This window comes from Physeter macrocephalus, chromosome 7, assembly GCF_002837175.3.
Source record: "Physeter macrocephalus isolate SW-GA chromosome 7, ASM283717v5, whole genome shotgun sequence".
Classification (NCBI taxonomy): domain Eukaryota; kingdom Metazoa; phylum Chordata; class Mammalia; order Artiodactyla; family Physeteridae; genus Physeter; species Physeter macrocephalus.
The window spans coordinates 126805577-126833393 of NC_041220.1; the positions used below are offsets into that span (position 1 = coordinate 126805577).

At 35.8% G+C, this 27817-nt stretch overlaps 1 protein-coding gene across 4 annotated transcripts in view; it reads left to right on the forward strand.

The window, feature by feature from the left end:
* AFG2A (AFG2 AAA ATPase homolog A) overlaps window positions 1-27817 on the forward strand; it is a 337003-nt gene that overhangs the window by 245018 nt on the left and 64168 nt on the right. For 3 of the 4 annotated variants that reach the window (XM_024119178.3, XM_028492258.2, XM_028492257.2), the window contains exon 15: window positions 26609-26773. The exons of the other annotated variant lie outside the window; for it this stretch is intronic. In XM_024119178.3, coding sequence (XP_023974946.1) covers window positions 26609-26773 — 165 coding nt within the window. The remainder of the gene's footprint in view (window positions 1-26608; window positions 26774-27817) is intronic. 4 annotated transcript variants of the gene reach the window in all.

Genomic DNA, 27817 nt, shown 5'->3' on the forward strand with positions numbered 1-27817 from the left:
GCAAATGGAAAATTAAGGGTTTGAAACCAGGTGTGATTTGACGTAAAGCCACTTCTTTCACTATAAACCATACAAAGTAGAACATTTATATAACCTGATTTACTAGGTAAGCCAGTTGGAGGCTATTTGTTGTGGTTCGTGTGTTTGAAAACTACTGTCAGTCAACAAGTATCTATTGAGCACTTAAGATATGCCTGGCTCGGTATTCGAATGGAATAGTAAACGATACAAATATGGTTCCCCGTTCTCATGGAGCTTATAGTCTAGCAAGAAGAGAAATATGGTAAGTCTGACAACCTCTCAAGGTTGTTCTAAGGATTAAATGAAATAATGTATGTTACAAGAATCAGCACAATTTGGGTATATGGCATCTCTATTAAATGTTTCTATTTATTAAATAATTTTAAGTATTTAAGAAAATAGTTATAGGTATTCAGAGTGCTTTGAATAAATTCCAAGTGCTATGGAAACATGTAGGAAAGGGCTTCTGACTTAGTCTGGAAGATTAGAGAGGGCTTCCCTGAGGTGTTGATTTTTTAGCTGAACCTAAAGAATGAATAGGCTGTTAGCCAGAAAAAGAGAGAGTGGGGTGCAGAAGATCATTCTATTCAAAGGACTCAGCATTTGAAAAGACATAGAGGTTGGAGAGAACACAGTATGTCCTTTATTGGACGTTGAGAAATAACTGATGGTATTAAGGATGTGATTGGAGAGTATCTGACAGTCATCACATTTGCATTAAAAAATCATTTCATCATTCCAGCACTCTGTATGACCAGGCTTTGAGGGATGTGACAAGAACGGACGCAAGGATAGCCATGAGAAACTGGTTCAAACATTGGGAATGGACAAATTTAGAATCCACAGAATCTGGCAGTTTTGAAAATGGGAAAGGAGAAAGAAGATACACAGTTCCTAGGTTTCTGGGTTGGTGGAAAGGCCGTTTGCTGAGAATGGGAATCTTGGAAGTATCGCAGGCTTGGAAATGAAAATTATGAATTATGTTGGGTATGTTTATATGGATATACTTGTGTGACATCCAAGTAGAGATGTCAAATGTGAAAATTTTACACATGAGTCTGGAGCTCAGAGGAGAAATGTAGACCTGATATGTAGATTTGGGGAATCATTTGTCTGTAGATGGTAACTGAAGTCAGAGGAATGGATGGAAAAGTGAAGAGAAGGAAGAGAAGAAAGATAAGTGTAAGTGCTGAGGAACTTCAGTCTTCAAGTTTAGATAGAGGGAGAATAACCAGCCAGCAAGGGTAGCTGAGTAAGAATATCCAGAAAAATGAGAGGTATAGTGTAGAGTGTCAGAAACCAGGAGAGAAGTGTTTTAAGAACAAAGGAGTATTTCAGCTTTTTAAATCCTGCTGGAAGCTTAGGCAAGATATGGGCAGAAAAAGTATTTGTTTTTTAATTTAAAAATCTGGAAGTCACTGATGATCTTAACAAGGGTCAATTTGGTGGTGTGATAAGAATAGATTGGATTCAACTGAGAAAGAGTGACAGGTGAGGGCTTCCCTGGTGGCACAGTGGTTAAGAATCCACCTGCCAGTGCAGGGGACACGGGTTCGATCCCTGGTCTGGGAAGATCCCACACGCCCCACAGCAGCTAAGCCCATGCACCACAACTAGTGAGCCTGCGCTCTAGAGCATGTGAGCCACAACTACTGAAGCCTGCGTGCCACAACTACTGAAGCCTGCACGCCTAGAGCCCGTGCTCCACAACAAGAGAAGCCACCACAATGAGAAGTCGACGCAACTCAATGAAGAGTAGCCCCCGCTCGGTGCAACTAGAGAAAGCCCGCACGCAGCAAGGCATGCATGAATGAATGAATGAATAAATAAATAAATTTATTTTTTTTTTAAAGAGTGACAGGTGAGTAACTAGAGACAGCTAGAGCTTAACTCTTTAGCTTTGCATGGGGAAGAAAGAGTTTGGGCAGTAGCTAAAACACGATGAGGTATTCAACAAGGGTTTTTAGTAGGTCAGAGGTATCTGAGTATGTTTAAGCCATGACGGAAAATTGTAGTGCCATGTGTTGGCAAGATGAGGTGGGGTTTGGAGGGAGTGGTGCTAGACAAGGAGAATAGTTGATAGAAACTTAGATAAAGTAGGTAAAAATGTCTAAACATCTAGTCTAAATGTCAGTTCTTACCATCACACTGAAATCAGGCAAGGACTTTGCTCGCTGTTTCTAAAGGAAACCTTTCTTGTTAGAACAAAAGACAAAAGTAACCCAAAAAAAGCAAATGAAGACACTGAACTGACATCAAGGAGCAATATCAAGTAATGAAAAACAAAATTCATTTATTGTTTAAATCATTAAAGCAGAATTGTCTATTTGAGTTCTTTTATATCCACAGTCCTATTAAACAGTGCTAATCCAGGACCTACATGAGAGATTTTTTTTCAATGCTTTGTTAGAGAATGTGGTGGACTTCAGTTGCAATTTTCAAACTCTTCTTTAACAGTTCGTAATATTTGGCTAGAATTCCATTTTTTCTTTTTTTCATACAAAGAAATCACTGCCCTCCCCCACCTTCAGAGTAAGATTTGAGATGATGCAGCCACATCTGTCAGAGCTGTGCTAACCTCTGTTGTCCAGCTGTTCTGGTAATAATATTTTCTTTCCCTTTCCTCTTGTCTCCTATTCTCCCAAATCTTAAAAAAAAAAAAAAAAAAAAAAAGGTTGAGAGAAAAAACCAATTGTCTCTCTTTCATATTGATACTTAAGATAAAATAAAGGTAGTTATAAAAGCATCTATCAACATAGCACTATCTTGCCAAGCTAAGTATTTGGGTTGGAAATCATTCTTTCCCAACTGCTTAAAAACAGGAAATATCTCTGTTAAATTATAGATAGCTCCCTGATGCCAGAAGGGAAGGTCTCTTTCATTTCTCTCTACATTTTTCAGTTATACAATGAGTTCTGCAGTTTCATATGTAGGAGCCAAATACATACACACATACACATAATATATACATACATATATGTGTGTGTGTGTGTGTGTGTGTGTGTGTGTATATATATATACACACACACCTACATATATTACAAAAATCCATTTGCAGTATGTGTGCACACATACACACATCCGTATAGGCATACCTCATTTTATTGTGCTTTGCTTTTTTTGTGCTTTGCAGACATTGCAATTTTTACAAATTGAAGGTTTACCACCATGCAAGTCTATCAGCACCATTTTTCCAACAACATTTGCTCATTTCAGGTCTCTTTGTCACATTTTGGTAATTGTCACAATATTTGAAGCTTTTTCATTATTATTAAACTTGTTATGGTAACCTGTGATCAGTGATCTTTAATGTTACTATTGTAACTGTTCTGGGGGCACCACAAATTATACCCATGTAAGATGGTGAACTTAATTGATAAATGTTGTGTGCGTTCTGACTGCTCCACCAACCAGCTTTTTCCCTGTCTCTCTCCCTCTCTTTGGGCTTTCCATTCCCTGAGACACAATATTGAAATTAGGGCAAGTAGCACCCCTACAGTGTTCCAGTGGAAGAATCAATTGATGAGGCAGACTTCATTGTCTTGTTTTAAGACACTGCCCCAGCGGCCCCACCTTCAGCCTCCACCCCGGTCAGTCCGCAGCATCAACATCAAGGTAGGACCCTCCACCAGCGAAAGACTGTGACTCGCTGAAGGCTCAGATGCTGATTAACCTGTTTTAGCGGTAAAGTATTTTTAAATGAAGGTATATACATTGGTTTTTTAGACATAATGCTATTACAATTTTAATATGTACTAGGAAACCAAAAAATCTGTGTGACTCACTTTATTGCAATATTCACTTTATTGCAGTGGTCTGGAACTGAACCTGCAATATCTCTGAGGTATGCTTGTATATGTAAATGTATGTTAAAATACCTTCAAAGGTTTTCAACATAGAATTTCTTTTCATAAGCCAGCCCAGGCACATCTTATCCAACAATTCAGGCAAAGCTTTTGGATCTGTCAGAAACAGCCTATAGGTTTGCACTGGGTGATTAATTGCCAGGAGAATCTGGTTCTATATTTCATTACATATAATTGTTATCTTTTCTAAAGGTGTTCTTTTACTAAGCTCCTACCGTAAACAGGGGAAAATACACACACATAACTTACATTCCTGATGCTTAGCACTTCTTACAAAAAGAAAGAGGAAAACTTTAGCTTAATCCAGTAACAAAGGCCTGTTCATCTTGGTTCCCAGACGATTTTTTCCCCAAATTTTTACTAGAACTTTAATAATATTTTTAATTGCCTAGAAATTTGTCTTGGGATAGCAGTGTGGAATAATGGAATAATAGTTTAGTTACCATGATCTGAGGGTATGCAATTAAACCTTAGTTCAAATTCCAGCTTTATTACTTAATGTTCCTCTGACCTTTGGCAATTATTTAACCTCTTCAGACCACCATTTTCTGTCTTATAAACTGGGTATAAGAATATCTCCTTCTGAGTGTTAGTGTGAGGATTTTACAGATTACCATAGTAAAGCATTTATCACAGTTGTGAATATATAGTAGGAGCTCAATAACGTTATCATGTTAAACATACTTAGAATGCTTCTTCTAAGCCTATCACTTAATCATGTATGACTCTTGACATTAATTTGAACTCTATGGACCTACATCTTCTCAGGAAATGCAGGAGTTTAGAAATGAAAGAAATCTTTATGACACCGATACCCTGTGAGTTTCTAATTATCTTAAATTAAGAAAACATATTTTTGCTTTAGATACAAATTATTCTTGCCCTCCCTCATAACTGACAAAGCAAGGAACCTAGCTTCTGTTTACAGTGTAATCTTTGCATTACTTTCAACTGTGAGTATTCAGTGGGATGTATTTTGGTGTAGTGGTTGAGTGTGGACTCAAGAGTGAGACTACCAATATCACCCCCAGCCCTACTACTTACTAGCTGTGTGACTTTGGGCAAGTTATTTAACCTCTCCCCACCTCGGTTTTGTTATCCGTAAAGTGGGGTTAATAATAGTACCTAACTCATAAGGTTGTGAGGATTAAATGAGTTATTTTATGCCAAGGGGTTAAAACTGTCAGGCATACAATGACTTCCACGTACAGGTATGATTTATTGTTATCATCGTCCTCATCCCGGAACAGCCTCTTCATTGTCTTTTAACCATAGCCTATTATTCCAATTATAACAGGTAGATAGGATTTGGTTTCTCTGAAATACAGAGATAGAGCTGTAAGCTTTGATATACGATACCTCTTGTTTAGGACTGAGATCTCTAAAGATGCACATACACACCAATAGGGTGAGAGAAGAAAATAGTAGAAACTTATATTCATAATTATTTTATATAGCATTTTTTAAATGTACATTTGTGTGTTACATAATATACACAATATGTTAATACAGGGATGCATGTATATACCTTCTGAATAAGTATAGGAATACTGGGAGAAAGTGTTCAAATTGATTTTAACAATATGAATGAATGATCAAAAAAGTTTAAAGACAACAAAACAGTCCCAAGAGCCAGTGTCTTCCAAACTGACCTAGCTGTCAGTCTCAATTTTCTACCCTATACTAGTTAGAGATGAACATGTGCCGAAGAAGCAAATCAAACTTCTCTTCGTAACTCCAGAGTGCTTGGAAAGACCATAGCCAGTGAGTGGTTCTTTGCCAAAGGTAAGGTAAATGCAGTGTGGAATCTGGGTTACTCTGGGTGTGTTGACCACTTGATGCGACTGAATAATGAGATGTCTGAAAAATGCCAAAAAAAAAAGAAAATCATTTCTTTTCAGTACTCATATTTGGACTTGACCATGTAAGAAATTCTGTTGTTCTCAGTGTCCGGGAATCACAAAGATACACTTTGATAGGATAACCAAATTGCTTTTCTGCTTATATTTAATGGCAATACAACTGGGGCCTTTCTGACCCATTTAAAATTTTTGATTATAAATATAGTTACCTCCATAGAGTGAAGAAATTATTATTAATTTTTTACTTACTCTGTTTAGAAAGCACCAGGAATAAAGGAAAGCCAATAGATTTATTTCTTAAATGGATTCATTTTAAATGAGGGCAGCAGCATTTAGAAATAACTCACAATGGATTTTTTTTCTCTCCATAACAAGTTTTCATAATGGGTTGATAAGGCCAATGTCCTAGGATGTAGATACTTAGGGGTAAGTGACTGCCCTAATCTCTTTTTTTTTTTTTTAACATCTTTATTGGAGTATAATTGCTTTACAATGGTGTGTTAGTTTCTGCTTTACAACAAAGTGAATCAGTTATACATATACATATGTTCCCATATCTCTTTAGAGAGTGGATTCTTTTGGGAATCTGATGGATATACTCTCCTGGAAAATATGCATACGAAGTTTTTACATACCAAATTTGGCCTACAGTTTTAAGAGTTTACAGGTACTCCCTTCTATAAGACTGTCCATGAACCTTTAGGTCATTAAGATCCTCAAGACAGTGAAGGGGATATAACTACATTTGTACTCCAACCCATGAGCCACTGTGTAATCACTATTGACCCCTTTCTGCAAACCCTTTATTTTCCAGGTTTGACTGCAGAAAGTCATTGGCACAATTCTTTATGTCTTGTTTTTACACTTGAAATTGTGTTGAAATATTGTATCTGCATTATCTGCTTATTATGTGATAATCTGCTTAGTATGTGTTGATTATCTAAATTTTTTTAGAAGGCCCTGTTGGTTATGATCTGAATCCACCAAAAGACATATCATCTTAGATTTGACCAGAGAATGAGAGTTGACATAGCACTTCTTACAGCAAACTTATGAGGTAGGCAAGGCAGAAAAAGCAAGAGTTTCCATTTTACAGATGAGAAAACGAAGACAAGAACAATTAGAGTGATTTGATTCATCACTGGGATGGGGACAAGGGACCATCCAAGTTTACCTGAGTTTTTTTCAAGCCAACTTCTATAAGCCATATCTCTCAAATTCTGTTCTATGGAATCCGTGCATCAGAGACAGCTGGTATACCTGTTAAACATGCAGAGTCTAATCTCTCCCCGCCAGCCCTAATGTATCAGAATAGAGTATAAATAGGGCACGAACTCTCCTAGATTAACAAATAAGTCAGATGATTCCCCTGCATGCTGAGGTTCGAGAAATGAGAAGCCACCTGAGCAGTGGTTTAACTGTGACTGCACATTGGAATTACTTGCAGAGCTTTGGAAAAATAATTTGCCCTGACCTGGACTGATAGAGTAAAAATCTCTGGAGGAAGGAGTGCGAGGAAACCTGCTTTTTAAGAAGTTTACCAGGTGATTATGATGCACAACGAGGATTAAGGACCACTTTCTAAAGGATTTGGAAACTTTTTCTGTAAAGGACCAGATAGTAAATATTTTAGGTTTTGTAGACTATATTATCGGTTGCAGCTACTCAACTTTGCTGTCCTAGAATGAAAGCAGCCATAGGTAGTACTTAAATGACTGAACATGGCTGTTGTTCCAGTGCAACTTTGTCTATAAAAACAGGTGGTGGGACAGATTTGGCCCATGTGCTGTGATTTGCCAAACTTCACAGAGGTACATGGTTCTTCACCTGCCTCACTGAGCTACTGTTGGACTGTGTTCTCAGGTACTTTGGGTTATTTGACATGAAGGTTGAAACTACTGTATTAAAATTCAGTTAGTAAGTAATAGAGCCAGAATTTTAAACTCTGTGAAGGAAGGGAGGAAGGAGAGAGAGAGAGAGAGGGAAGGAAGAGGGAACCTTGTAGAATATATTATCAAAGATAAGATCAAAACAAAAAGGCATCAGGTACTAGGAAGAAGAAAGGTACACTGAACAGCCAAAGCAGATAAAGCAGATACAGTACTGACGGTCACAGAGCTCAGAAGTGGGCTAGGATCAACCTAAGAGTTTTTTTTTTTTTTAAGGCAAAGAAAAGGATAAAACAGTCCTGCACTCTCAGATGGTGGGATTGATAAGAAATAGCTTCATAGATGTTTGTATTTTGTACCTTAAAAAATTGGGGTGTTGACAGGAGTGGAAAAGAGAAACAGTCGTTCTCTTTGGGGTGAGAGGCAGAGTAACATTGCTCTTCAGCTCAGCGACTGTAGAACAATCATGAACCTTGCAAATGCAAGCAGGGAGGCCATATGTAGAGCTCTGTAGTGCTGCTCTGCAGTACCCATCAATCCTGTGGTGCCCATTCAGGTCACACTGTATAAATCTGTCATGCTGCATCTCTATCCTTGACAGCTACCTTTAGCACAGAACAGTGCATGAGAGGGGGAAAACTTTGAGTCAACAAGAAAAAAGTTCATTTACATTTACCATATAATCTGTTGTACATAGTATATATCAGATTTCTATTTTAACTTTTTAAAAATGGTTTGTATGTAATGGGTTAAATACCCCAGCTATCCAGAAAATTAATATTCTCAGCAATTTGTTTGTACCACCTGATATTTCTTGTATGCATGCTTCTGCATCTGGTAGGTATCTGTAGGTGGATCACCTTACATTTTGACAAACTGATTTTTTTTTAATTTGGAAAAATACAGGTCCCTTGAATACCTTCCAGTCCGGTGGGGGCGTTAGAACATGTAAACAAATACTGTAGTATAATGTATGCAACAGACATGTAAACAATGTTCAGAAGTAATATAGAGAAGAAAATGACTCTTCCTTTGTGTATGCAGAAGTGATTTGAGGAAAGAACCAGAATTTTCATGGAGTACATGGCATAGAGATGGATAGGACTTTCAGAAAGATTAGCATGTACAGAGGTGTGAAGGATATGCTATTTTCAAGGAACTACAAGGAGTTCAGTATTGGTAGAAGACAAAGGGCAGAGAGCGGTCAAATGATGGGAGCTGATTCTGGGAAAACAAGCAGGGGACAGATCATTTCTCCCCTGACCATCACCTCTCACCCTTTTCCCCATTAACAACCTATGGGTTTATTTATATTTAAATATTATAAAAATTGATGTTTACATGTAAGGAAGTTTCCACCCCTTTTCAACCTTATGGAGAACTTTTAAAAGAGTGAATTTTATAGAGATATTGGAAAGATTAATTGCACTATTTTCAGTTTTCCTCTGTAGTGTATCAAAAAGCAGATTCACTTTTTACAAGAGGAAGAATTGGGATTAGTTTTACATAAATACTGTTTTAGCTTTGTAAAAGGGCTCTTTAATAGAAGTGGGTGAAGAATATATCATTCTAGTAAAAGAACTTTAAGTGTGTGTGTGTTTGTGTGTGTGTGTGTTGAATTATTTTTGTTCTGTTTTCTTCCCTCTTTTGTGCTCCTCATCAAGTACTGCCATTTACTATGGTACATTCTTCCTAAACACCTGCTGTCAAATGCATCAAGTCTTTTCTTGCACGGTGCTACGGGTTTCTACAGAACTGAGCAAGCCCAACATTAGACAGATAGCCTACAGACTGATTGATGTATTTGTTTTAATACAAACGCATGCTCAGATGTTGTCATACAGAAATCCTTTTTAGAAGAATTATTTTTCAAAGAACAAAGAACGTTGTAACCCTAGCACCTAACCCTGTGCCTGACACATAGTAGATACTCACAAATGTTTGTGGAATTGAACTGTTCTGTGACGTCTCAAACTGAATAGTCTCAAACTCCCTCAACCCTACGAGTAACTGAATATTTTAAATAGCTAGAATATGAATTGAAATGTTTAAAAAGCATTTCCAGCAGTTGAAAAATGAAGTTGTATCATATTGTAAGATCCAGATTTTAATTTGGCAAGTATTGTTCTCTTTGCAGAATACAAAACAAATCTATATAAAAGAAATCCTGCTTTATCTTTATCTTTCTTTGCAAAATGGGAAGGCATTGTCAAAAGGGGGAAATGTCTAATAATAAGTTGAAAACTTTGGGCAGTTCTACTTCAAAGACACCTCTTAAATTGTGCTTTTCAGGTTCACTGCCTCTGTTATTATTATGTTCTAATTTAAGACCTCAAGATAGTATTCTCTTCCTAACTGGAAGCTGCACTTCATTCCTGTGCTACCTCCACACTGCGGCCAGAATTATTTATTTCCTTAAACAGAAAATTTAGCCTGTCTTTCTTCACCTGATTACAAACCTTTCACAATTTCCTATGGACCATGATGAGATAAAGACCAAAGTCCTTGGCATTACCCACCAAATGTAATAATATCATACCTGTAGAGGGTATTTGTTTGCTTGTTTGTTTGTTTGTTTGTTTGTTTTACTTCATCTACCTTCATAGTCCCATGTTTCCAAGAAGCCTCCACCAGTGCTTCCCAGACTTTTCTATGATATGTCACACATGGTGATAATAACCGGACAAAATTGCTGTCTGACTGCCTAGGGCCTCTGGCTTCTCTGGGCTCCTGGCCTTCCTGAGAGCTGAAGGAAGCAATATCCTTAGCACACCTGTAATCCATTCCTGGTGCAACTATTGGAAAGGTGCAACAGTAAACCTTTTGTCTTCCCAGAAATGGTTTGTACATTGCTGCACCCTTAATTCTTTGGACGTAGTATTTACTCTGCCTTTCTCACCTTCTCAACCTGGTAAATATCCCCTACTTGCCATTTAAGGCCCATCTCATTTGGATCAGGGTAATGTTTCTAGATTTTTTTAAGGCAGTTTGAAATTTCTCACTTCCGAAGTCTTATCTCAAATCATTTAATCTTGACTCTTGGAACTTCTCACTTTCCGTTATCTGAATCAGTTGTAATAAGTATAACTTCACTAATAATGATTTTATGTTTGAAAAATACAAATAAAATTTTTATTTCCTTGGATTTTTTGGAAAGATTCTTTCTCGCATAGATTATATTCTCCATGGTTTCAAATATACCCATCTCAAAAGGGTTACTTATTTAAAGTATGATGTGTGTAGTACAACTATATATCATTACTACTTAGTTACACTACAAAATTAAAAGATCTCAAATTATTTCTTATGAAAAGGTTTACTTAGCTAAAAGCTATAAGAAAGGAATTATGAAGATTGGTTAGAACCTATTGCTTGTTTTAACTGTAATTGACTTCTAACACATTCCTGTCAACTCTTTCTGACTTTCTAAAATATTTTGTATATGCATTAGGTAAATATGGCTGGTCTTATCTCATCAAATGAGTGCCTTTTAGTATCACAGCATCCATCAAGTTGCAATTTTATTCTCAGCTCATCCTTAAATTATTAATTAAGTTAACACTTATTAAATATCTTGTCATCTTTTCTACTACTGTCTTAGCCCATTGATTAAGACTTACTGTATTTAATTCTTTGTATGTTGACTTTTCTCCACTTTTAAAGTGTAAGTTCTTAAAGATTAGGTCCGAGTCATATGCTTGTTTGTATTGCTCATAGTGCACAAAAAAGTAACTCAAGTTGGTGTTTCTAAGTTACTTTTAAAATATCACATGGGTAGTTAAAATTTTGTTATTCAGATTTTGTGTAAAATCTGTTTCTCTTTTCTGATTTCTATTCAGCAGGTATTTCCCCCAACTTAAGTACAATTTATATACTTTCTCATTGTCTTAAAAGCTTAATTACCAAGTAATAAAAGGCAGAGTGTTCCTCGCAGGGGCTTGCATGGTTTTTGCTAAATATTGCTTATTTTATTGGTCTCTAAAGCTATTCTTCCTTCAGTCTAATTATACTTTTAAAGATTATTAAATTTCATAGAAGATATTAAGAAATAGTGTTCCTGAAACATTAAGAATTTCAAGAATTAAAAAGATAGTAGCTAAAGTGAAATAAGCCAGACAGAGAAAAACAAATACCATGTGGTATCATTTATATGTGGAATCTTAAAAAAAAAAAAAAAAAAAAGCCGATTTCATAGAAAGAGAATAGAAAGGTGGTTGCCAGGGGCAATGGAGGTGGGGGTATGAGCACATGTTGGTCAGAGGGTACAAACTTTCAATTATAAGAAAGTTTTGAGGATTTAATGGACAGCATCGTGACTATAGTTAATAATATGGTATTATACACTTGAAATTTGCTGAGAGTAGACCTTAACTGTTCTCACCACACACACACACAAAGAGTTAACTAAATGTGAGATGATGGATATGATCTTGATAATAATTTCACAATGTAAATGTATATCAAATCATCACATTGTACACTTTAAATATATACAAGTATATTTGTTAATTTTCCTCAATAAAACTGGAAATAAATAAATTTAAAGATAACAGCAAAATTCAACGATATAAAACATTTCTGTACCAGCAAATTGGACAACCTAGAAGAAATAGACAAGTTTCTAGAAACATACAGGCTGCCAAAACTGAGTCAGGATGAAGCAGATAATTTGAACAGACCAATCACTAGAAGTGAGATAGAATCTATAATTAAAAAAAAAAAAAAAAAAACAAGACAAAACAAAACTCCCTGCAAACTAAAGTCAAGGACTGGACGACTTCACTGGGGAATTCTGCCAAACACACGAAGAAGAATTTATACTTATCCTTCTCAAACTATTCCAAAAATTGAAGAGGAGGGAACACTCCCAAATTCATTCTGTGAAGCCACCATCACCCTGATACCAAAACCAGACAAAGACACTAAAAAAAAAGGAAAATAACAGGCTAGTATCTTTGATGACTGTAGATTCAAAAATCCTCAACAAAATATTTGCATACAGAATCCAACAATACATAAAAAGGATCATACACCATGATCAAGTTGGTTTTAGTCCAGGGTCACAAGGATGATTCAACATACAGAAATCAGTTAATGTGATGCACCACATTAACAAAAGGAAAGACAAAAACCACATGACTACCTCAATAGACACAGAAAAAGCATTTAACAAAATTCAACATCCATTCATAATAAAAACTCTTACCAAAGTGGACATAGAGGGAACATATCTCAACATAATAAAAGCCATTTTTGACAAACCCGCAGTCAACGTAATACTCAAAGGTGAAGAGCTGAAAGCCTTCCTGCTAAATTCAGGAACTAGACAAGGATGCCCACTCGCCACTTCTATTCAGCATAGTACTGGAAGCCCTACCCACAGCGGTCCGACAAGAAAGAAGAAATAAAAGGTACCCAAATTGGAAGGGAAGAGGTAACACTCTCACTATTTGCAGATGATGTGATACTCTATGTAGAGAACCCTAAAGTCTCCACACAAAAACTATTAGAACTGATAAACAAATTCAGCAAGGTAGCAGGATACAAGATTAATATACAGAAATCTGTTGCATTTCTTTACACTAGCAATGAAATATCAGAAAGAGAAAGTTAAAAAAAAATAATAATCCTATTTAAAATCACGTCAAAAATAAAATAAAAATACTTGGTAATAAACTTAACCAAGGAGGTGAAAGACCTATATGCTGAAAACTATAAAACATTGATAAAGGAAGTTGAAGATGATTCAGAGAAATGAAAGGTATCCCATGCTCTTGGATTGGAAGGATTAATATTGTTAAAGTGGCCATATTACCCAAAGCAGTCTACAGATTTGATGTGATCCCTATCAAAATAGGGACATTTTTCACAGAACTGTAACAAATAACCCTAAAATTTACATGGAACCACAAAAGACCCAGAATTAATTGCCAAGGCAATCCTGGAGACATAACCCTTCCAGACTTCAGACTATGCTGCAAAGCTACAGTAATCAAAACAGTGTGACATTGACACAAGAGCAGACATATGGATCAATGGAACAGAATAGAGAGCCCAGAAATAAACCCACACACCCACAGTCACTTCATCTATGACAAAGGAGGCAAGAAGGTACAGTGGAGAAAAAACAGTCTCTTCAACAAGTGGTTCTGGGAGAGCTGGACAGCTACATGTAAATCAATGAAATTTTAACACTCCCTCACACCATATACAAAATAAACTCAAAATGGTTTAAAAACCTAAATATAAGACATGACGTGTAAAAGTCCTAGAAAAGAACATAGGCAAAACATTCTCAGACATAAATCGTAGCAATATTTTCTTAGATCATTCTCCCAAGGCAAAAGAAATAAAAGCAAAAATAAACAAATGGGACCTAATCAAACTTAAAAACTTTTGCACAGCAAAGGAAACCCTCAACAAAATTGAAAGACAACCTATGGAATGGGAGAAAATATTTGCAAATGATGCGACTGACAGGGACTTAATATCTAAAATGTAAAAACAGCTTACACAGCTCAATATCAAAAAACAACCCAGTCAGAAAATGGGCAGAAGACCTGAATAGACATTTTTCCAAAGAAGACATACAGATGGCCAACAGGCACATAAAGAGATGCTCAACATGGTTAATTATTAGAGAAATGCAAATCAGAAAACACAAAAAACATTTCCAGGGCTTCCCTGGTGGCGCAGTGGTTAAGAATCCGCCTGCCAATGCAGGGGACATGGGTTCGAGCCCTGGTCCAGGAAGATCCCACATGCCGCAGAGCAACTAAGCCCGTGCGTCACAACTACTGAAGCCCGCGCACCTAGAGCCCATGCTCCGCAGCAAGAGAATCTACCGCAATGAAAAGCCCACGCACCGCAACAAAGAGTAGCCCCCGCTCGCCGCAACTAGAGAAAGCCCGCGCACTGCAACGAAGACCCAGCACAGCCAAAAATAAATAAATAAAATAAACAAATTTATAAAAAATAAACACACACACACACACACACACACACACACACACACACACAGCTAGGATCCCACATTTAAAAAAACATTTCCAGAAGTCAGCTATGTTCATCTCTAGGCTGAATAATGTGTATCCGCAACATGAAAAGATTTAATAAATACAAGCATGTTCTAGGGCCTCCTCTCTTAATGATTCCTTTATCAGATTCCTATTGAAGAGAGCAAGCCTATTTCTATAACTTCTCCCTTCTCTCTTACGAAAGGACTATGAATTGAGCGTTTCAGAGACTATGATAAGAAGCAGGAAGAGGCAAGTAGAGACTTGTTAAATAGTAATCCTGTTTAAACATTGAAGTATAAATATAAATATAAATCAAGAATCTGTATTTTAACCTGACTTGTCTACCATTATTCTAACCTCGTGGTTTTAGAACATTTATTCATTCATTCATTCAAAGAACATTAATGTCTACCATGTGCCAGGTATTAGGATCCAAAGATAACTAGCATTCCCTATATTCAAAGAGCACAGTCAAATACTGGGATAATTATGCAGGACCAGTAACAGTGATAATAGCATCTGAATTGAAGCATGCATGCCATGTGCCAAGCACTGTGCTGAGCCCTTTATATACATTATGTCGTTCAATTCATAGGGTCATCCTCTGAGTAACTAGTACTGTTAAGGATTTTAAGGTACCAAGAGGTTTAAATGATTTATCTAAACACACAGCTAGTACATGATGGAGCTAGAATTTTAACCCAGTTAGGCTGATTCTTTTGACCTCACTTTTTTTTTTTGACATTTATAAAATTTATTTTGGTAAAATATTAATAACATAAAATTTACCAATTTAGTCATTTTAAAGCGCACAGTTAGGTGGCATAAAATATATTCACATTGCTCTACAACTACTACCACCATCCATCTGCAGATATTTTTCATCTGCAGATCTTTTGCCATTTCCCCTAAATAAACCTCCATACACATTAAACAATAATTTTCCATTCCCCCACTTGGTTTGCTTCCACCTTTTGTGTATTGTGAGTAATGATACTATGAACATGGGTGTACAAATATCTATTAGAGTCCCTGTTTTTAATTATTTTGGGTATATACTCCAAAGTGGAATTGCTGAATCAAAAGGTAAAAGTCAATTTAAAATTTTTTTCATGACCACCACATTGTTTCCATAATGGCTGCCCATTTTACAATACATTCAAACCAACGGTGCACAAGGATTTTCTGTATATCCTAACACTTGTGATTTCCTGTGGTTTTGTTTTAATGATAATGGATGTACATAGTATCTCATTGTGGTTCTGACTTGAAACTCTAGTGATTAGTAATGTTGAGAATATTTTTGTGCGATTATTAGCCACCTGTATACATCTTTGGAAAATTCATGTCTTTTGCACATTTAAAAAATCTGATTGTTTCATTGTTGAGATGTAGGAGTCATTTATATATTTGGATATTAACCCCTTATCAGATATATGATTCAATAGTGTCTTTGGTGCACCTTAAAAAAAATTTGTGTATTTCAGTTTATCTGTTTTTCTTTTGTTGCCTGTACATTTGGTGTCATTTCTAAATCCAAGGTCATGAAGGCTTTCCTGTATTTTTTAATAGTTTAACTGTTTTAGCTCTTATGATTAAGTCTTTGATCCAACTTAATCATTTTTTTAATAAAATGTAAGGTAAGGGATCCACCTTCATTATTTTCCATGTGGATATCCAGTTTCCTCAATAAGATTTGTTGAAAAGACAGTCCTTTCTTCAATGACTGGTCTTTGTATCCTTTTCAAAAATCATATGACCACCTTGGTGAGGGTTTTATAAGGGGATCTCCATTCTGTTCCATAGGTTTATGTAACTCTCCTTGGATAAGTAACACAGTGTTTTGATTGATGTGGGTTTTTAGGAAGTTTTGAAATTTGGATATGTGAGTCCTCCAGCTGCGTTCTTCTATAACAAGATTGTTTTGGCCATTCGGGGTCCCTTGAAATTCCTTATGAATTTTAGTCTTCTAACTCTACAAAAAATGCTATTCTCACATTTGAATCTGTGGATTGATTTGTATAGTTTTGACGTCTTAACAAAATTAAATCGTCAAATCTTTGAACATAGATGTCCTTCCATTTATTTGTGTCTTCTTTAAATTTTTCAATTTTGCCCTTACTTTTAAACTGTATGCCAAATTACAAGTTATATAGTACTCAGAAGAGTTATAGAAGGTTGTTTAAAAGAGAAGACTTTTAAGCTGAAACTTGAACAAGAGGCGAAGCTTACCTGATAGGCTATGAGATACAAGCATTCAGAGCAGAGAGAGAATTATGTGTGAGAGCAAGGATGCAGAAAGAAGCACGGAGTTTGGCTAACTGTGAGTGCTTAGAGTTCTTGGAGCCACAGGGTGAAGAAGGAAAAGTGACTGCAGATAAGTTGGGAGAGTTACACCAAAATTACAGAAGCTTGAAATATTATACTTGAATTTGACTTTTTCCCTTGAGGTGCCCTTAAATAGTTAGAAAATAGGAAGTTACAGTATTTGCAGTTACAGTGATCAGTTTAGCAGTGATGTAGATAGAGAGGGAGAAGAAGGAAAGAGTAAGACTGCAGGCAGGAAAAACAACTAGCAAGGTAGTTATGGTATTCTAGACAAGAGATTATGTTGGCACGACTTCATTGAGTAAACATGTATTGAGTGCCTTGAATGTGCCATTGCTGAGTTTACATTGTTGAATAAAAAAGTATGATACCTGCCATTACATACTGCCTGCAATCTATTGGGAAAGACAGACAGGAAACAAACAAATATATAATAAAGAAGATGGAATAGAAGTAACAGTTTCAAGAGAGATTTAAGAGGTAGCATTAACCATACCTATTAATCAGTTGAATTTAGAGTGAGAGAGAGAGATGCCTAAAGTCCAGGGTTTCTTTGAAATAAATCAGAGCTGTTACCAAGGATCCACTTCTCTCCCTAGTTTCTGGAACTGTTTTCTCCATGAATCATGATATATTGATATGTTTTCATTAGAGTAAAATGTAAAGGCTCAGTGCTGCTTTTCTTTATAGAAGAAAGACGTTCCCTACACTCACATACACACCCTTGTTGATCATTTTATTTATTTCTTTTAAAAGGGGTAGGCAAATTATGTTTTTTGAACACCAACCTGTGCCAGACACAGTGCTAGATCATCTACATACATCATTTCCCGTAATCCTTCTAAAAGCCATGTTGATCATTTTAAATGAATGAGAGCCAACGGAACCTGATTTTTCAAAGTGTCTGTTTTAATGCTTTGGTATGAACAAGTATTTCTCTGCTAATTAGATTGGGACATTGATAGAATATAAAATTACAAGTGTTGAACTTCAGAATTTATAAAAAAAAGAAAAGGTAGCCCTTTAACTGTGGTAAAGGTAGCCCTTTAACTGTGACCTTTACAAAATGAACTCAGTTCATTTTGTAAAGGTCAGAAGAAGAAATGGTAGTAGTATTAGTTTAAGTAGTGTAACTACTAAAATTGTATTAACACATTTTCAGTAAAGATCATATAATGTAATCAGGCATTGCCTTGAGTAAGATAATATAAGGAATTGGGTCTAGAAGGCCCATTTAAAAGGTCACCTAATACAGTAATTCTTACTGTGAGGTGCACAAGCAGATTTCACTTGAACTCAGTGGAATTATTTGTAGAATTGTGTGGGGATGTTTTCTCATCTTGTATATTTTGAGGGAAATTCTTGTCAGAAGTATATAGGCCTCTCTGATTAAAGAACCACCATCATTTTCACACATGAGGAAACTGAGGCTGTGAGAGGTATAGAGACTTCCCCAAGGTCTTGAATAAGTCCTCTTGAAAAGGCAGTTTTCCCGACAGTTTTTAAAATAGAGTTAATGTAAGGCTGCAGTGTCTATGACCTTGCGGCCAGAAGCGTTCAGAGTATTAGGAAGCCTGGGCTTGTTTCTTCATTAGAATTGTCATATGGTGATTTTAAAATATCAGAACATGCCAACATTCAGAATACATTCTTTCACCCTAATATTGCAGAACAGTATCTTTAAAGAAATTCTAGGAAGGGTGTTAACTCATTCAGGATTTTACAGGAAGGAAAGCTCTTTCCTACCTTTTTTTAAGCTAACTTTCACTGACAAGATCAAGCCAGAAAAAGCCTAGCTGGCTGATGGCCCAGACAAAGTTATAATCGTTCAAGTGTCCTCAACCTGCATTGCCCGGGGACAGCTACAACTGGGGGTGTTGGGGGGGGGGCACAGATGCATGCTGAGTGTTGTTCCAGTGACTTAGATGATGTGTGCACTCTATATCCTTTGCTGTGTTGTTCTTGCAGCTATTAGAAAGGAAATTTTAAAATAGCCTAGAATGACTAGTTTTCCCAGAAAGGTGAAAAGGATAACCTCAACTTTAAAAAACTAATCAAGCCATTAGCAGCTGTATCCCCAGCAGCTAAAATAGAGCCTGGAACAGAGTAGCTGTGTAATAATTTTTTTGATGAAAGAAATATTTAAACTTATTGTGTTACCTGTGTCATATTTCAGAACAAGAATTTTTTTTTCTTTGTCCATTGATACTGAGTATCATATTGTACTAGTAAGATAGTAAAGTAAAAAAGGTATGATTCAATATTCAGAGACCTCCTGATTTCAGTTCAATTTCTGTCATTTATTGCATGACCTTGGGCCTCATTTTCTTTTTCTTAACGGGGGTGTATCTAATTCACAGAATTTAGAGTCATATTAAATGAAATACACTATGTGAAAATTGCTTTATAGATTCTTAAGAGCTATATAAATATTAATGTTATTCATCTTAGATAATATTTTTAATAATTTGAAAAAATATGTTTACTGGTATCATCCTAATTTCCTAAATCCTGTATTTATTTGTTTTAGGTAGGGAAGAAGTGATCCCCATGATTGAAATGCAGTTTTGAATTCTATGATAAAGTACATTTCAAGGAAGATGATCATGCATCATTTCTACCTAATGAACTAATGTTAGGTGTGGGGAATAGTCTGAAAATAATGAAAGCATTCATTTTTAAACAAAGGCACTGTATTTACTATGCATTTGTTAATTGACTTTTTGCTGGCTAATTTGTACATGACTTAAGAATTAATAGATATTTGATAAACGCTCAGCATGTTCTAGGTATTGTGATATGTGCAAAAAGTATACAGCAGCGTTTTTCAAAGTGGAAATGTAATGTTAGCTTTTGAGATGTTCTGTGATTAGAATTTGGGATAGAATTTCTATCTGCTACTGCAGCTGTCTCTTAGAGATTTTTCATACCCATTAGTATCAGCTCCAAAAATTCCTGCATATAGAAACCTGTTTAATTTTGTTTCTACCCAGTGTTTCCCTAACTTATTTTAACAAGAAAATCCTTTTTTTCATTATATCTGCTAACATTTACCCAAGCATTTTATGAAACACCTGTATAAGATATACGGTATGGACTTCATGAGTTTTAACTTTCTGTTTGGAACTCTAAACATAAATATAAGGTAATTAAAAAAAAAAAAAAAAAAAAAAAAAAAGAGGGAGAAAGAGTCCAAGAAGATAATCTTTTCAGATAGAGAAGATCTGAAAACATCTCTAATGCCCTTAAGTTTACTGATGTATCATACTGAGAACCTAACAAATGCAAGTTGAGTCAACTTTATTTAGTTATAATTTACATACAATAAACTGCATCAACTTAAAGTGTACAATTCAGCTAATTTACATATATACTATATGTGAACCTGTGAAGCCACCTCTGCAATCCAGATGTAATAGAACATTTCAGTCAACCTAAAAGGTTCCATTTGCTCCTTGGCAGTCCATCTTTCCCTCTACCCCAGGCTCCAAACAACCACTTGTCTGCTTTTTATATAGATTAGATTGAATTTTTAAGTATCTTATATAAATGGAATTTATAGTATGTATTTTTCAATGTCTGGTTTCTTTAACTCAGCACAATGATTTTGAGACTCGTGCATGTTATTGAGTGTATCAGTAGTTTTTCTTTTTTATTGCCGAGTGGTATTCTATTATATATAAATACATATTTTGTTCATTCATGAATTGGTAGACATTTGGATTATTTACAGCTTGGGGCTGTTGTGAATAAAGCTGCTATGAACATCTATGTACAGATCTGCATGGCTATACGTTTTTGTTCCTCTCGGATAAATACCTAGTAGTAGAGTAGCTGGTTTGTTATGGTGGGGAACTTTCTAAGAAACTGCCAGTTTTCCAAAGTAGTTGTACTGTTTTATGTTCCCATTAAGAGTGTAAAAGTTCTAGTTTCTCCATATCCTTATTCAGTCTTTGGTGTTGTCAGTGTCTCTAGTTTTAGTCATTCTTATGAGAAGGTAATGACATCTCATTGTGGCTTAAATTTGCATTGATCTGATGACCAATGATTCTGAGCAGCTTTTTACTCAACACTTACTTGCCAACCCTATAGTTTCTTGTATCTGAATCTGTTCAGATTTTTTGCCCACTTTCTATTGGGTTATTTATTTTCTTATCACTGAATTTTAAGGGTTCTTTTTATATTTGGATACAAGTTTTTTGTCAGATATAACTATTGTGAATATTTTATCCCAGTCTGTGGCTTGCCTTTTTATCTTCTTAAAGGTATCTTTAGAAGAGAAGAAGGGTTTATTTTTATAAAGACCAGTTTATCAATTTTTTTCTTTTATACTTCTAGAAGTTTGTAGTTTTAGCTCTTACACTGAGATTTATGATCCATCTCAAGTTAATTTTTGAGTATATAGGGTGAGGTAGGGGTCAATGTTCATTTTAAATATATGAGTATCTAGTTGTTGAGCATCATTTCTTAAAATACTTTCCTTTCCTCATTGAATGCATTAATAATAAAAATCAATATGGATTCCTTATTCTGTTCTATTAATCTTTTATTTCTGTCTTCTAGACCTTATCACACTATCTTGTTTCTCTATTAGCGTTGTAAGTTTTGAAGTCAGGTAAGTCCTTCAACTTTGTTCTTTTTTTAGGTTGCTTTCACTATTCTCAGTCATTTGCATTTCCATATAAATTTTATAATCATTTTGTCACTTTTTAAAAAAGTCTTTGTGTTTTTTGATTGGAATTGCATTGAGTCTATAGATAAATTTGGAAAGAAAGAATATCTTCATAATTCTGAGTCTTCCAATGAACATGGTATATCTCTCTGTTTAAATAGGTCTTGTTTAATTTCTCTCAACAGTGCTCTGTAGTTTTCAATGAAGCATTCTTTTGTTAATTTTATTCCTGTCTTTTATATTTTTTATATATTTCCATAAAGTAGATTTTTTAAACTTCACTTTCTAGTTAGTTTGCTGCTTAATACATTTTTTCTAATATTAAACTTGTATCCTGTAATCTTGCTATTAGTTGTTTTGTAGATTCCTTAGGAGTTTTATATAAACTCTCATGTTATCTGCAAATGAGGATAGTTTTACTTTTTACTCTTCCAAGTTCTATACTTTCTTCCCCCCATACCCTCCCTACTCTGGTTTTGCCTTATCGCAAAGGCTAGTATCTCTATTATAATGTTTGGTGAAAGTGGTGAGTTTTTTACCTTGCTCTTGATCTTAGGTAGAAAACATTTAATATTTTGACAATTATGATGTTACCTGTAGGTTTTTTTATTTTATTTTATTTTTATTTTATTTATTTATTTATTTTTGGCTGTACTGGGTTTTTGTTGCTGTTTGCAGGCTTTCTCTAGTTGCGGCGAGCAGGGCTACTCTTCGTTGTGGTGTGCGGGCTTCTCACTGTGGTGGCTTCTCTTGTGGCGCACAGGCTCTAGGCACACGGACTTCAGTAGTTGCAGCACGCAGGCTCAGTAGTTGTGGCACACGGGCTCTAGAGAACAGGCTCAGTAGTTGTGGCTCATGGACTTAGTTGTTCCGCGGCATGTGGGATCTTCCCGGACCAGGGATCGAACCCATGTCCCCTGCATTGGCAGGTGGATTCTCAACCGCTGTGCCACCAGGGAAGCCCTACCTGTAGGTTTTTGTAATACCATTGATTATATTGAAGAAGTTCCCTTCTATTCCTACTTTGCTGAGAGTTTTCTTATTGTGAGTAGATCTTAAACTTTGTCATTTGGTTTTTCTGCACATATTAAATGATCATATTGTTTTTCTCCTTTATTCTGTTTACTGTGGTGAATTATATTCATTGGATTTTGAGTGTTAAACTAACCTTGCATTCCGGGGATAATTCTTACTTGGTTATGATGATTTATCCATTTTATATATTGTTAGATTCTATTTGCCAATGTTTTTAAAGGATTTTTAGGTCTGTATTTATGAAGGTGTCATTAATCTGTAATTTTCAATTTTTGTAATGTCTTTGTCAGGTTTTGGAGTTAGTATTATGCTGGCTTTATAAAACAAGTTGAGACGTGTTCCCTTCTCTGTATTCTAAAGTGATTGTATAATTTTGATGTTATTTCTTCTTTGGTAGAATTCGGAAGGGAAATCATCTGGGCTTGGATTTTTCTTAACACATTTTTGACCGGAGACGTATTAACAGCCACAGGCGTTAGTTTCTGCAAAAATTCCCTGGTCAATAATGTGTTAGTGGAAAGGTTGGTTACGGTGGATTCAATTTTTTGATGAGTTCAGTTCCATTTTTAAAAATAAATGTAGGGCTATTCTGATTTTCTGTTTCATTTTGTGTCCATTTTGTACCTGAATTTTGCAAGAAATTTGTTTCTTTTTATCATCATAAAGTTGTTTATAATATTCTATTATTATCCATTTACTGTCTTTAGGATCTGTAGTGATAACTCTTCTTTCATTTCTGATGTTGATGATTTGTTCTCTCTATCCTTGTTCAGTCTCGCTAGAATTTAATCAATTTTTTAAATCTTTGTAGAAAACTACTCTTGCCTTTGATTTTCTCTCTTGTTTGTTTCCCATTTCATTGATTTCTGCTCTCATGTTCACTATTTCCTTCCTGTACTAACTCTTGAAACTTAGGTCATTGCTTTTAGACTTCTTTCCTACTATAAGCATTTAAAGTTATAAAATTGCCTCTAAGCACTGCTTTAACTATATTCCACAAATCTTCATATGTTAGATTTTCATTATCATTCAACTTGTCATTTCCTTTGTGATATCTTCTTTGACCAATGGTTTATTTAGAAGTATGTTGTTTAATTTCCAGTGTGTTTGGGGTTTTCCTCTATGGCCTATTTTTATTCATGTCTAACTTACTCTTCTCATAGTCAGAGTTCTACTCTGTATGATTTCAATCCTTTTGAATTTGTTGAGTTTTGTTTTATGGCTTATCGTATGGGCTGTCTTGGTGACTATACCAAGTGTTCTTGAAAAGAATATGTGTTCTGCAGTTGGGCATAGCACCCTATAAATAAATCTCAATTAGGTCAAGATGATTGATGGTCTCGTTAGATCCTCTCTGTCTTACTGATTTGTTTTCTAGTTCCATCAATGCTAAGAGAGGAGTGCTAAAATCTCCTGTTATGATTGTGGAATTATATATATTTATCTTTTTAAACCTGTCAATTTTTGCTTTATATATGTTGAGGCTCCATTATTAGGAACATACGTATTAAGAAATATGAAGGTTCTGAGACTTTACCCTATTTGAAAGCTTACAAGTTAGTCTGCCACAATTTCACAGAATCTGGCAAAAGACTTTGAGAATCCTGAGTCAGAGACAGAGGACAGTTTATTACTCACAGAATATCATCATTTTTTGCACCAGTTCCCTAAAAACTAAGTCCCACAGAGCAACCATATGAGGTTTCAATGTTTGTATTTTCTGTAGTGTTTAATGTATGGTCCCAGCTACATTTTCAGGATTTGGGGGTTTGTTGTTGTTGTTGTTGTTTTCATTTTTATAATTAAAAGAGGTTCATGTCTAAGTTCTTATCTTCCTTACTTTCTGTATTCTAAGATACACCTTCTTTCTGGATACTTCATATTCATAAGTACACATATAGAAATGTGCTGTTTTTCACTCTTTATAAGTGAGTATCTCCTAAATATTCAAGGAGTGCTATTTCTGATTATGCCAGCAAGAAGAGTAATTTTTTTGGAGATGGAAGGAGTCTACATTTTTGGGGTATATCATTTCTAATCCTTTTTATTTCTTCCTGAAGATTCAATTTTCCATCTCATGTCGTTTCCCTTCAACCTAAAGAACTTCCTTTAGCATTTTCTGTAATGCAGGTCTACTGGAAACAGATTTCCTTGGTTTTCTTTTATCTAAAAATGACTTTATTTTTCCTTCGTTATTGAAGAGTACTTTCACTGGGAATAGAATTGTGGGATGACATTTTTATTCTTTCAACACTTTAAAGATGTTGTTCTACTGGTTTCTGCCCTCCTTTGTTTTAATTGAGAGTCATTGGTGATTCAAATCATTGTTCCCTGTATTCACTCTGGCAGCATTTAAGATTTTATCTTTGGTTTTCAGCAGTTTGACTATAATGTGTTCATGTATGGTTTTCTTTGTATTTATTTTGTTTGAAATTCACTGAGCTTCTTGATTTTGTGAATTTATGGTTGTTTACCAGTTTGGGGGAATTTTCAGCTTTTTCTTCAAATACTTTTTTGTACCCCATCTTCTCTTTTCTTTCCTTACTGGACTCTTATTAAACCTCTTTTTGTCCCACAAGAATGATCTTTGCTTGTAAACCTTACCATTTCACCTTCCTACTTAAAACCTTCCAGTGGCTTCTCATTGCAAATAGAATGCAGTCCAGACTCTTCACCATGTTGTTTAAGACCTCCTAATCTGCCTGTGACTATCTCTCTAACCTCATTTCCTACGTCTTTTCACTTTATTCACTGTTTCTACCACAGTGGGTTTTTTCTGTCTCTGGAACATGCCAGTAATCTGTGCCTTTGTACTTGAGGTTTCTTTCACCTTGAATGCTCTTTCCCAGATCTTTGTATGGGTGTCTCCTTTGGATATCTGCATAAGTTACCTCCTCAAAGAGGCTTTCTCTGACTACCCCAACTAAAAGCTGCCCCATGCCCTCAAAGTACACGCACATACACGCACACTTTTGACCCATATCTCTCTTAATAGCTTTATGTAGATATAATTTACATACCATAAAATTCATCCACTTAAAATATAGAATTCAAAGGTTATTAGTATATTCACAGACATGTAACTCTCACTATAGTCAATTTTACACTTATCTGTCTTATTCGTGCTGTTTCCTAGTACCAACAACAAACTCTGGTATATAGTACAGCTCAATAGTTTTTTCTGAATAGATGACTTCATTAGCTCTAAGATAGTTCAGGCATTCACCTTCAATAAAATATTAGGGGGGCTTCCCTGGTGGCACAGTGGTTGAGAGTCCGCCTGCCGATGCAGGGGACACGGGTTCGTGCCCTGGTCCGGGAAGATCCCACATGCCACAGAGCGTCTGGGCCCGTGAGCCATGGCCGCTGAGCCTGCACATCCAGAGCCTGCGTGTCCGGAGCCTATGCTCCGCAACAGGAGAGGCCACAACAGTGAGAGGCCCGTGTACCGCAAAAAATATATATATATATATTAGGGAAGTTCATTTGACTGCGGTCAGCTCTAGAAGTATTCTTTGATCTGAACTATGTTATTTTGTGGGGTCTCTGAAAACAGCTTAACCCATATTAGAAGAGTTATTGCAGGAAGTTACCAAAAAAAACCTTTTGATATGATGAATGCAAGTCATATACACATTTCCTTAAAAGACAATAGTCGTCTTTTACTGACTTGACAGTTGCTGAGGAGCAAAAAGCCTTTCAGAAATCCTGCTTTCTATTTTCAAAGGTACTCTGACATTGTTTATTTGTTTGAATCTTTGAAATAGACTTTAGAATCTCTAGTACTTGTTTTATTTACTAATTATGATAATAGTGAGATAGTCATGGATTCTGGGCATCCTCCTTCCTTGGGTTCCTTCATATGGAATATCAATTCTGAGCTTGGTTAATCTTTGTTGCCCCTTCTTCTTTATAGGCCTTGATGCGGCCTGGAAGAATTGATAGAATCATCTACGTGCCTTTACCAGATGCAGAAACAAGAAGGGAAATATTTAACTTGCAGTTCCACTCTATGCCAATCAGTAATGATGTTGATCTGAATGAACTCATCCTTCAAACAGATACATATTCAGGAGCAGAGGTAAGATAGTTCCCCTTAAAATACGTTGATGGGAAGAAAGCAGTGGCTTGGGGTCATTAGCAAAGAAAAGATTGCTTGATGCCAGCTGTTTTAAATAACTGTGTATTAAGTAATCTTAAAACAGGAAGTACACTACATTGACAGGTAGTCACTAAATTAAATTGCATTTTACTTGGCCTCTATCATATTTCAATTGTTTTTACCTGGCTTATCTTATTTCTCAAAATGTAGTCTTGAGAGAAGCAGCATAATATAGTGGACAGAACACTGGACTGGAAGTAGAAGATTCTTCTTTTGGGGCTTTTTGTTTCTGTTTTTGGTTTGTTTGTTTATTTTAACATCTTTATTGGAATATAATTGCTTTACAATGGTGTGTTAGTTTCTGCTTTATAACAAAGTGAATCAGTTATACATATACATATGTCCCCATATCTCTTCCCTCTTGCATCTCCCTCCCTCCCACCATCCCTATCCCACCCCTCCAGGTGGTCACAGAGCACCGAGCTGATCTCCCTGTGCTATGTGGCTGCTTCCCACTAGCTATCTATTTTACATTTGGTAGTATATATATGTCCATGCCACTCTCTCACGTTGTCCTACCTTACCCTTCCCCCTCCCTGTATCCTCAAGCCCATTCTCTAGTAGGTCTGCATCTTTATTCCCGTCTTGCCCCTAGGCTCTTCTGACCATTTTTTTTTTCTTTTTTTTTTTTTTCAGATTTCATATACATGTGTTAGCATACGGTATTTGTTTTTCTCTTTCTGACTTACTTCACTCTGTATGACAGCCTGTATGACTTCACTCTGTATGACAGTCCATCCACCTCACTACAAATAACTCAGTTTCGTACCTTTTTATGGCTGAGTAATATTCCATTGTATATATGTGCCACATCTTCTTTATCCATTCATCTGTCGATGGACACTTAGGTTACTTCCATGTCCTGGCTATCGTAAATAGAGCTGCAATGAACATTTTGGTACATGACTCTTTTTGAATTATGGTTTTCTCAGGGTATATGCCCAGTAGTGGGATTGCTGGGTC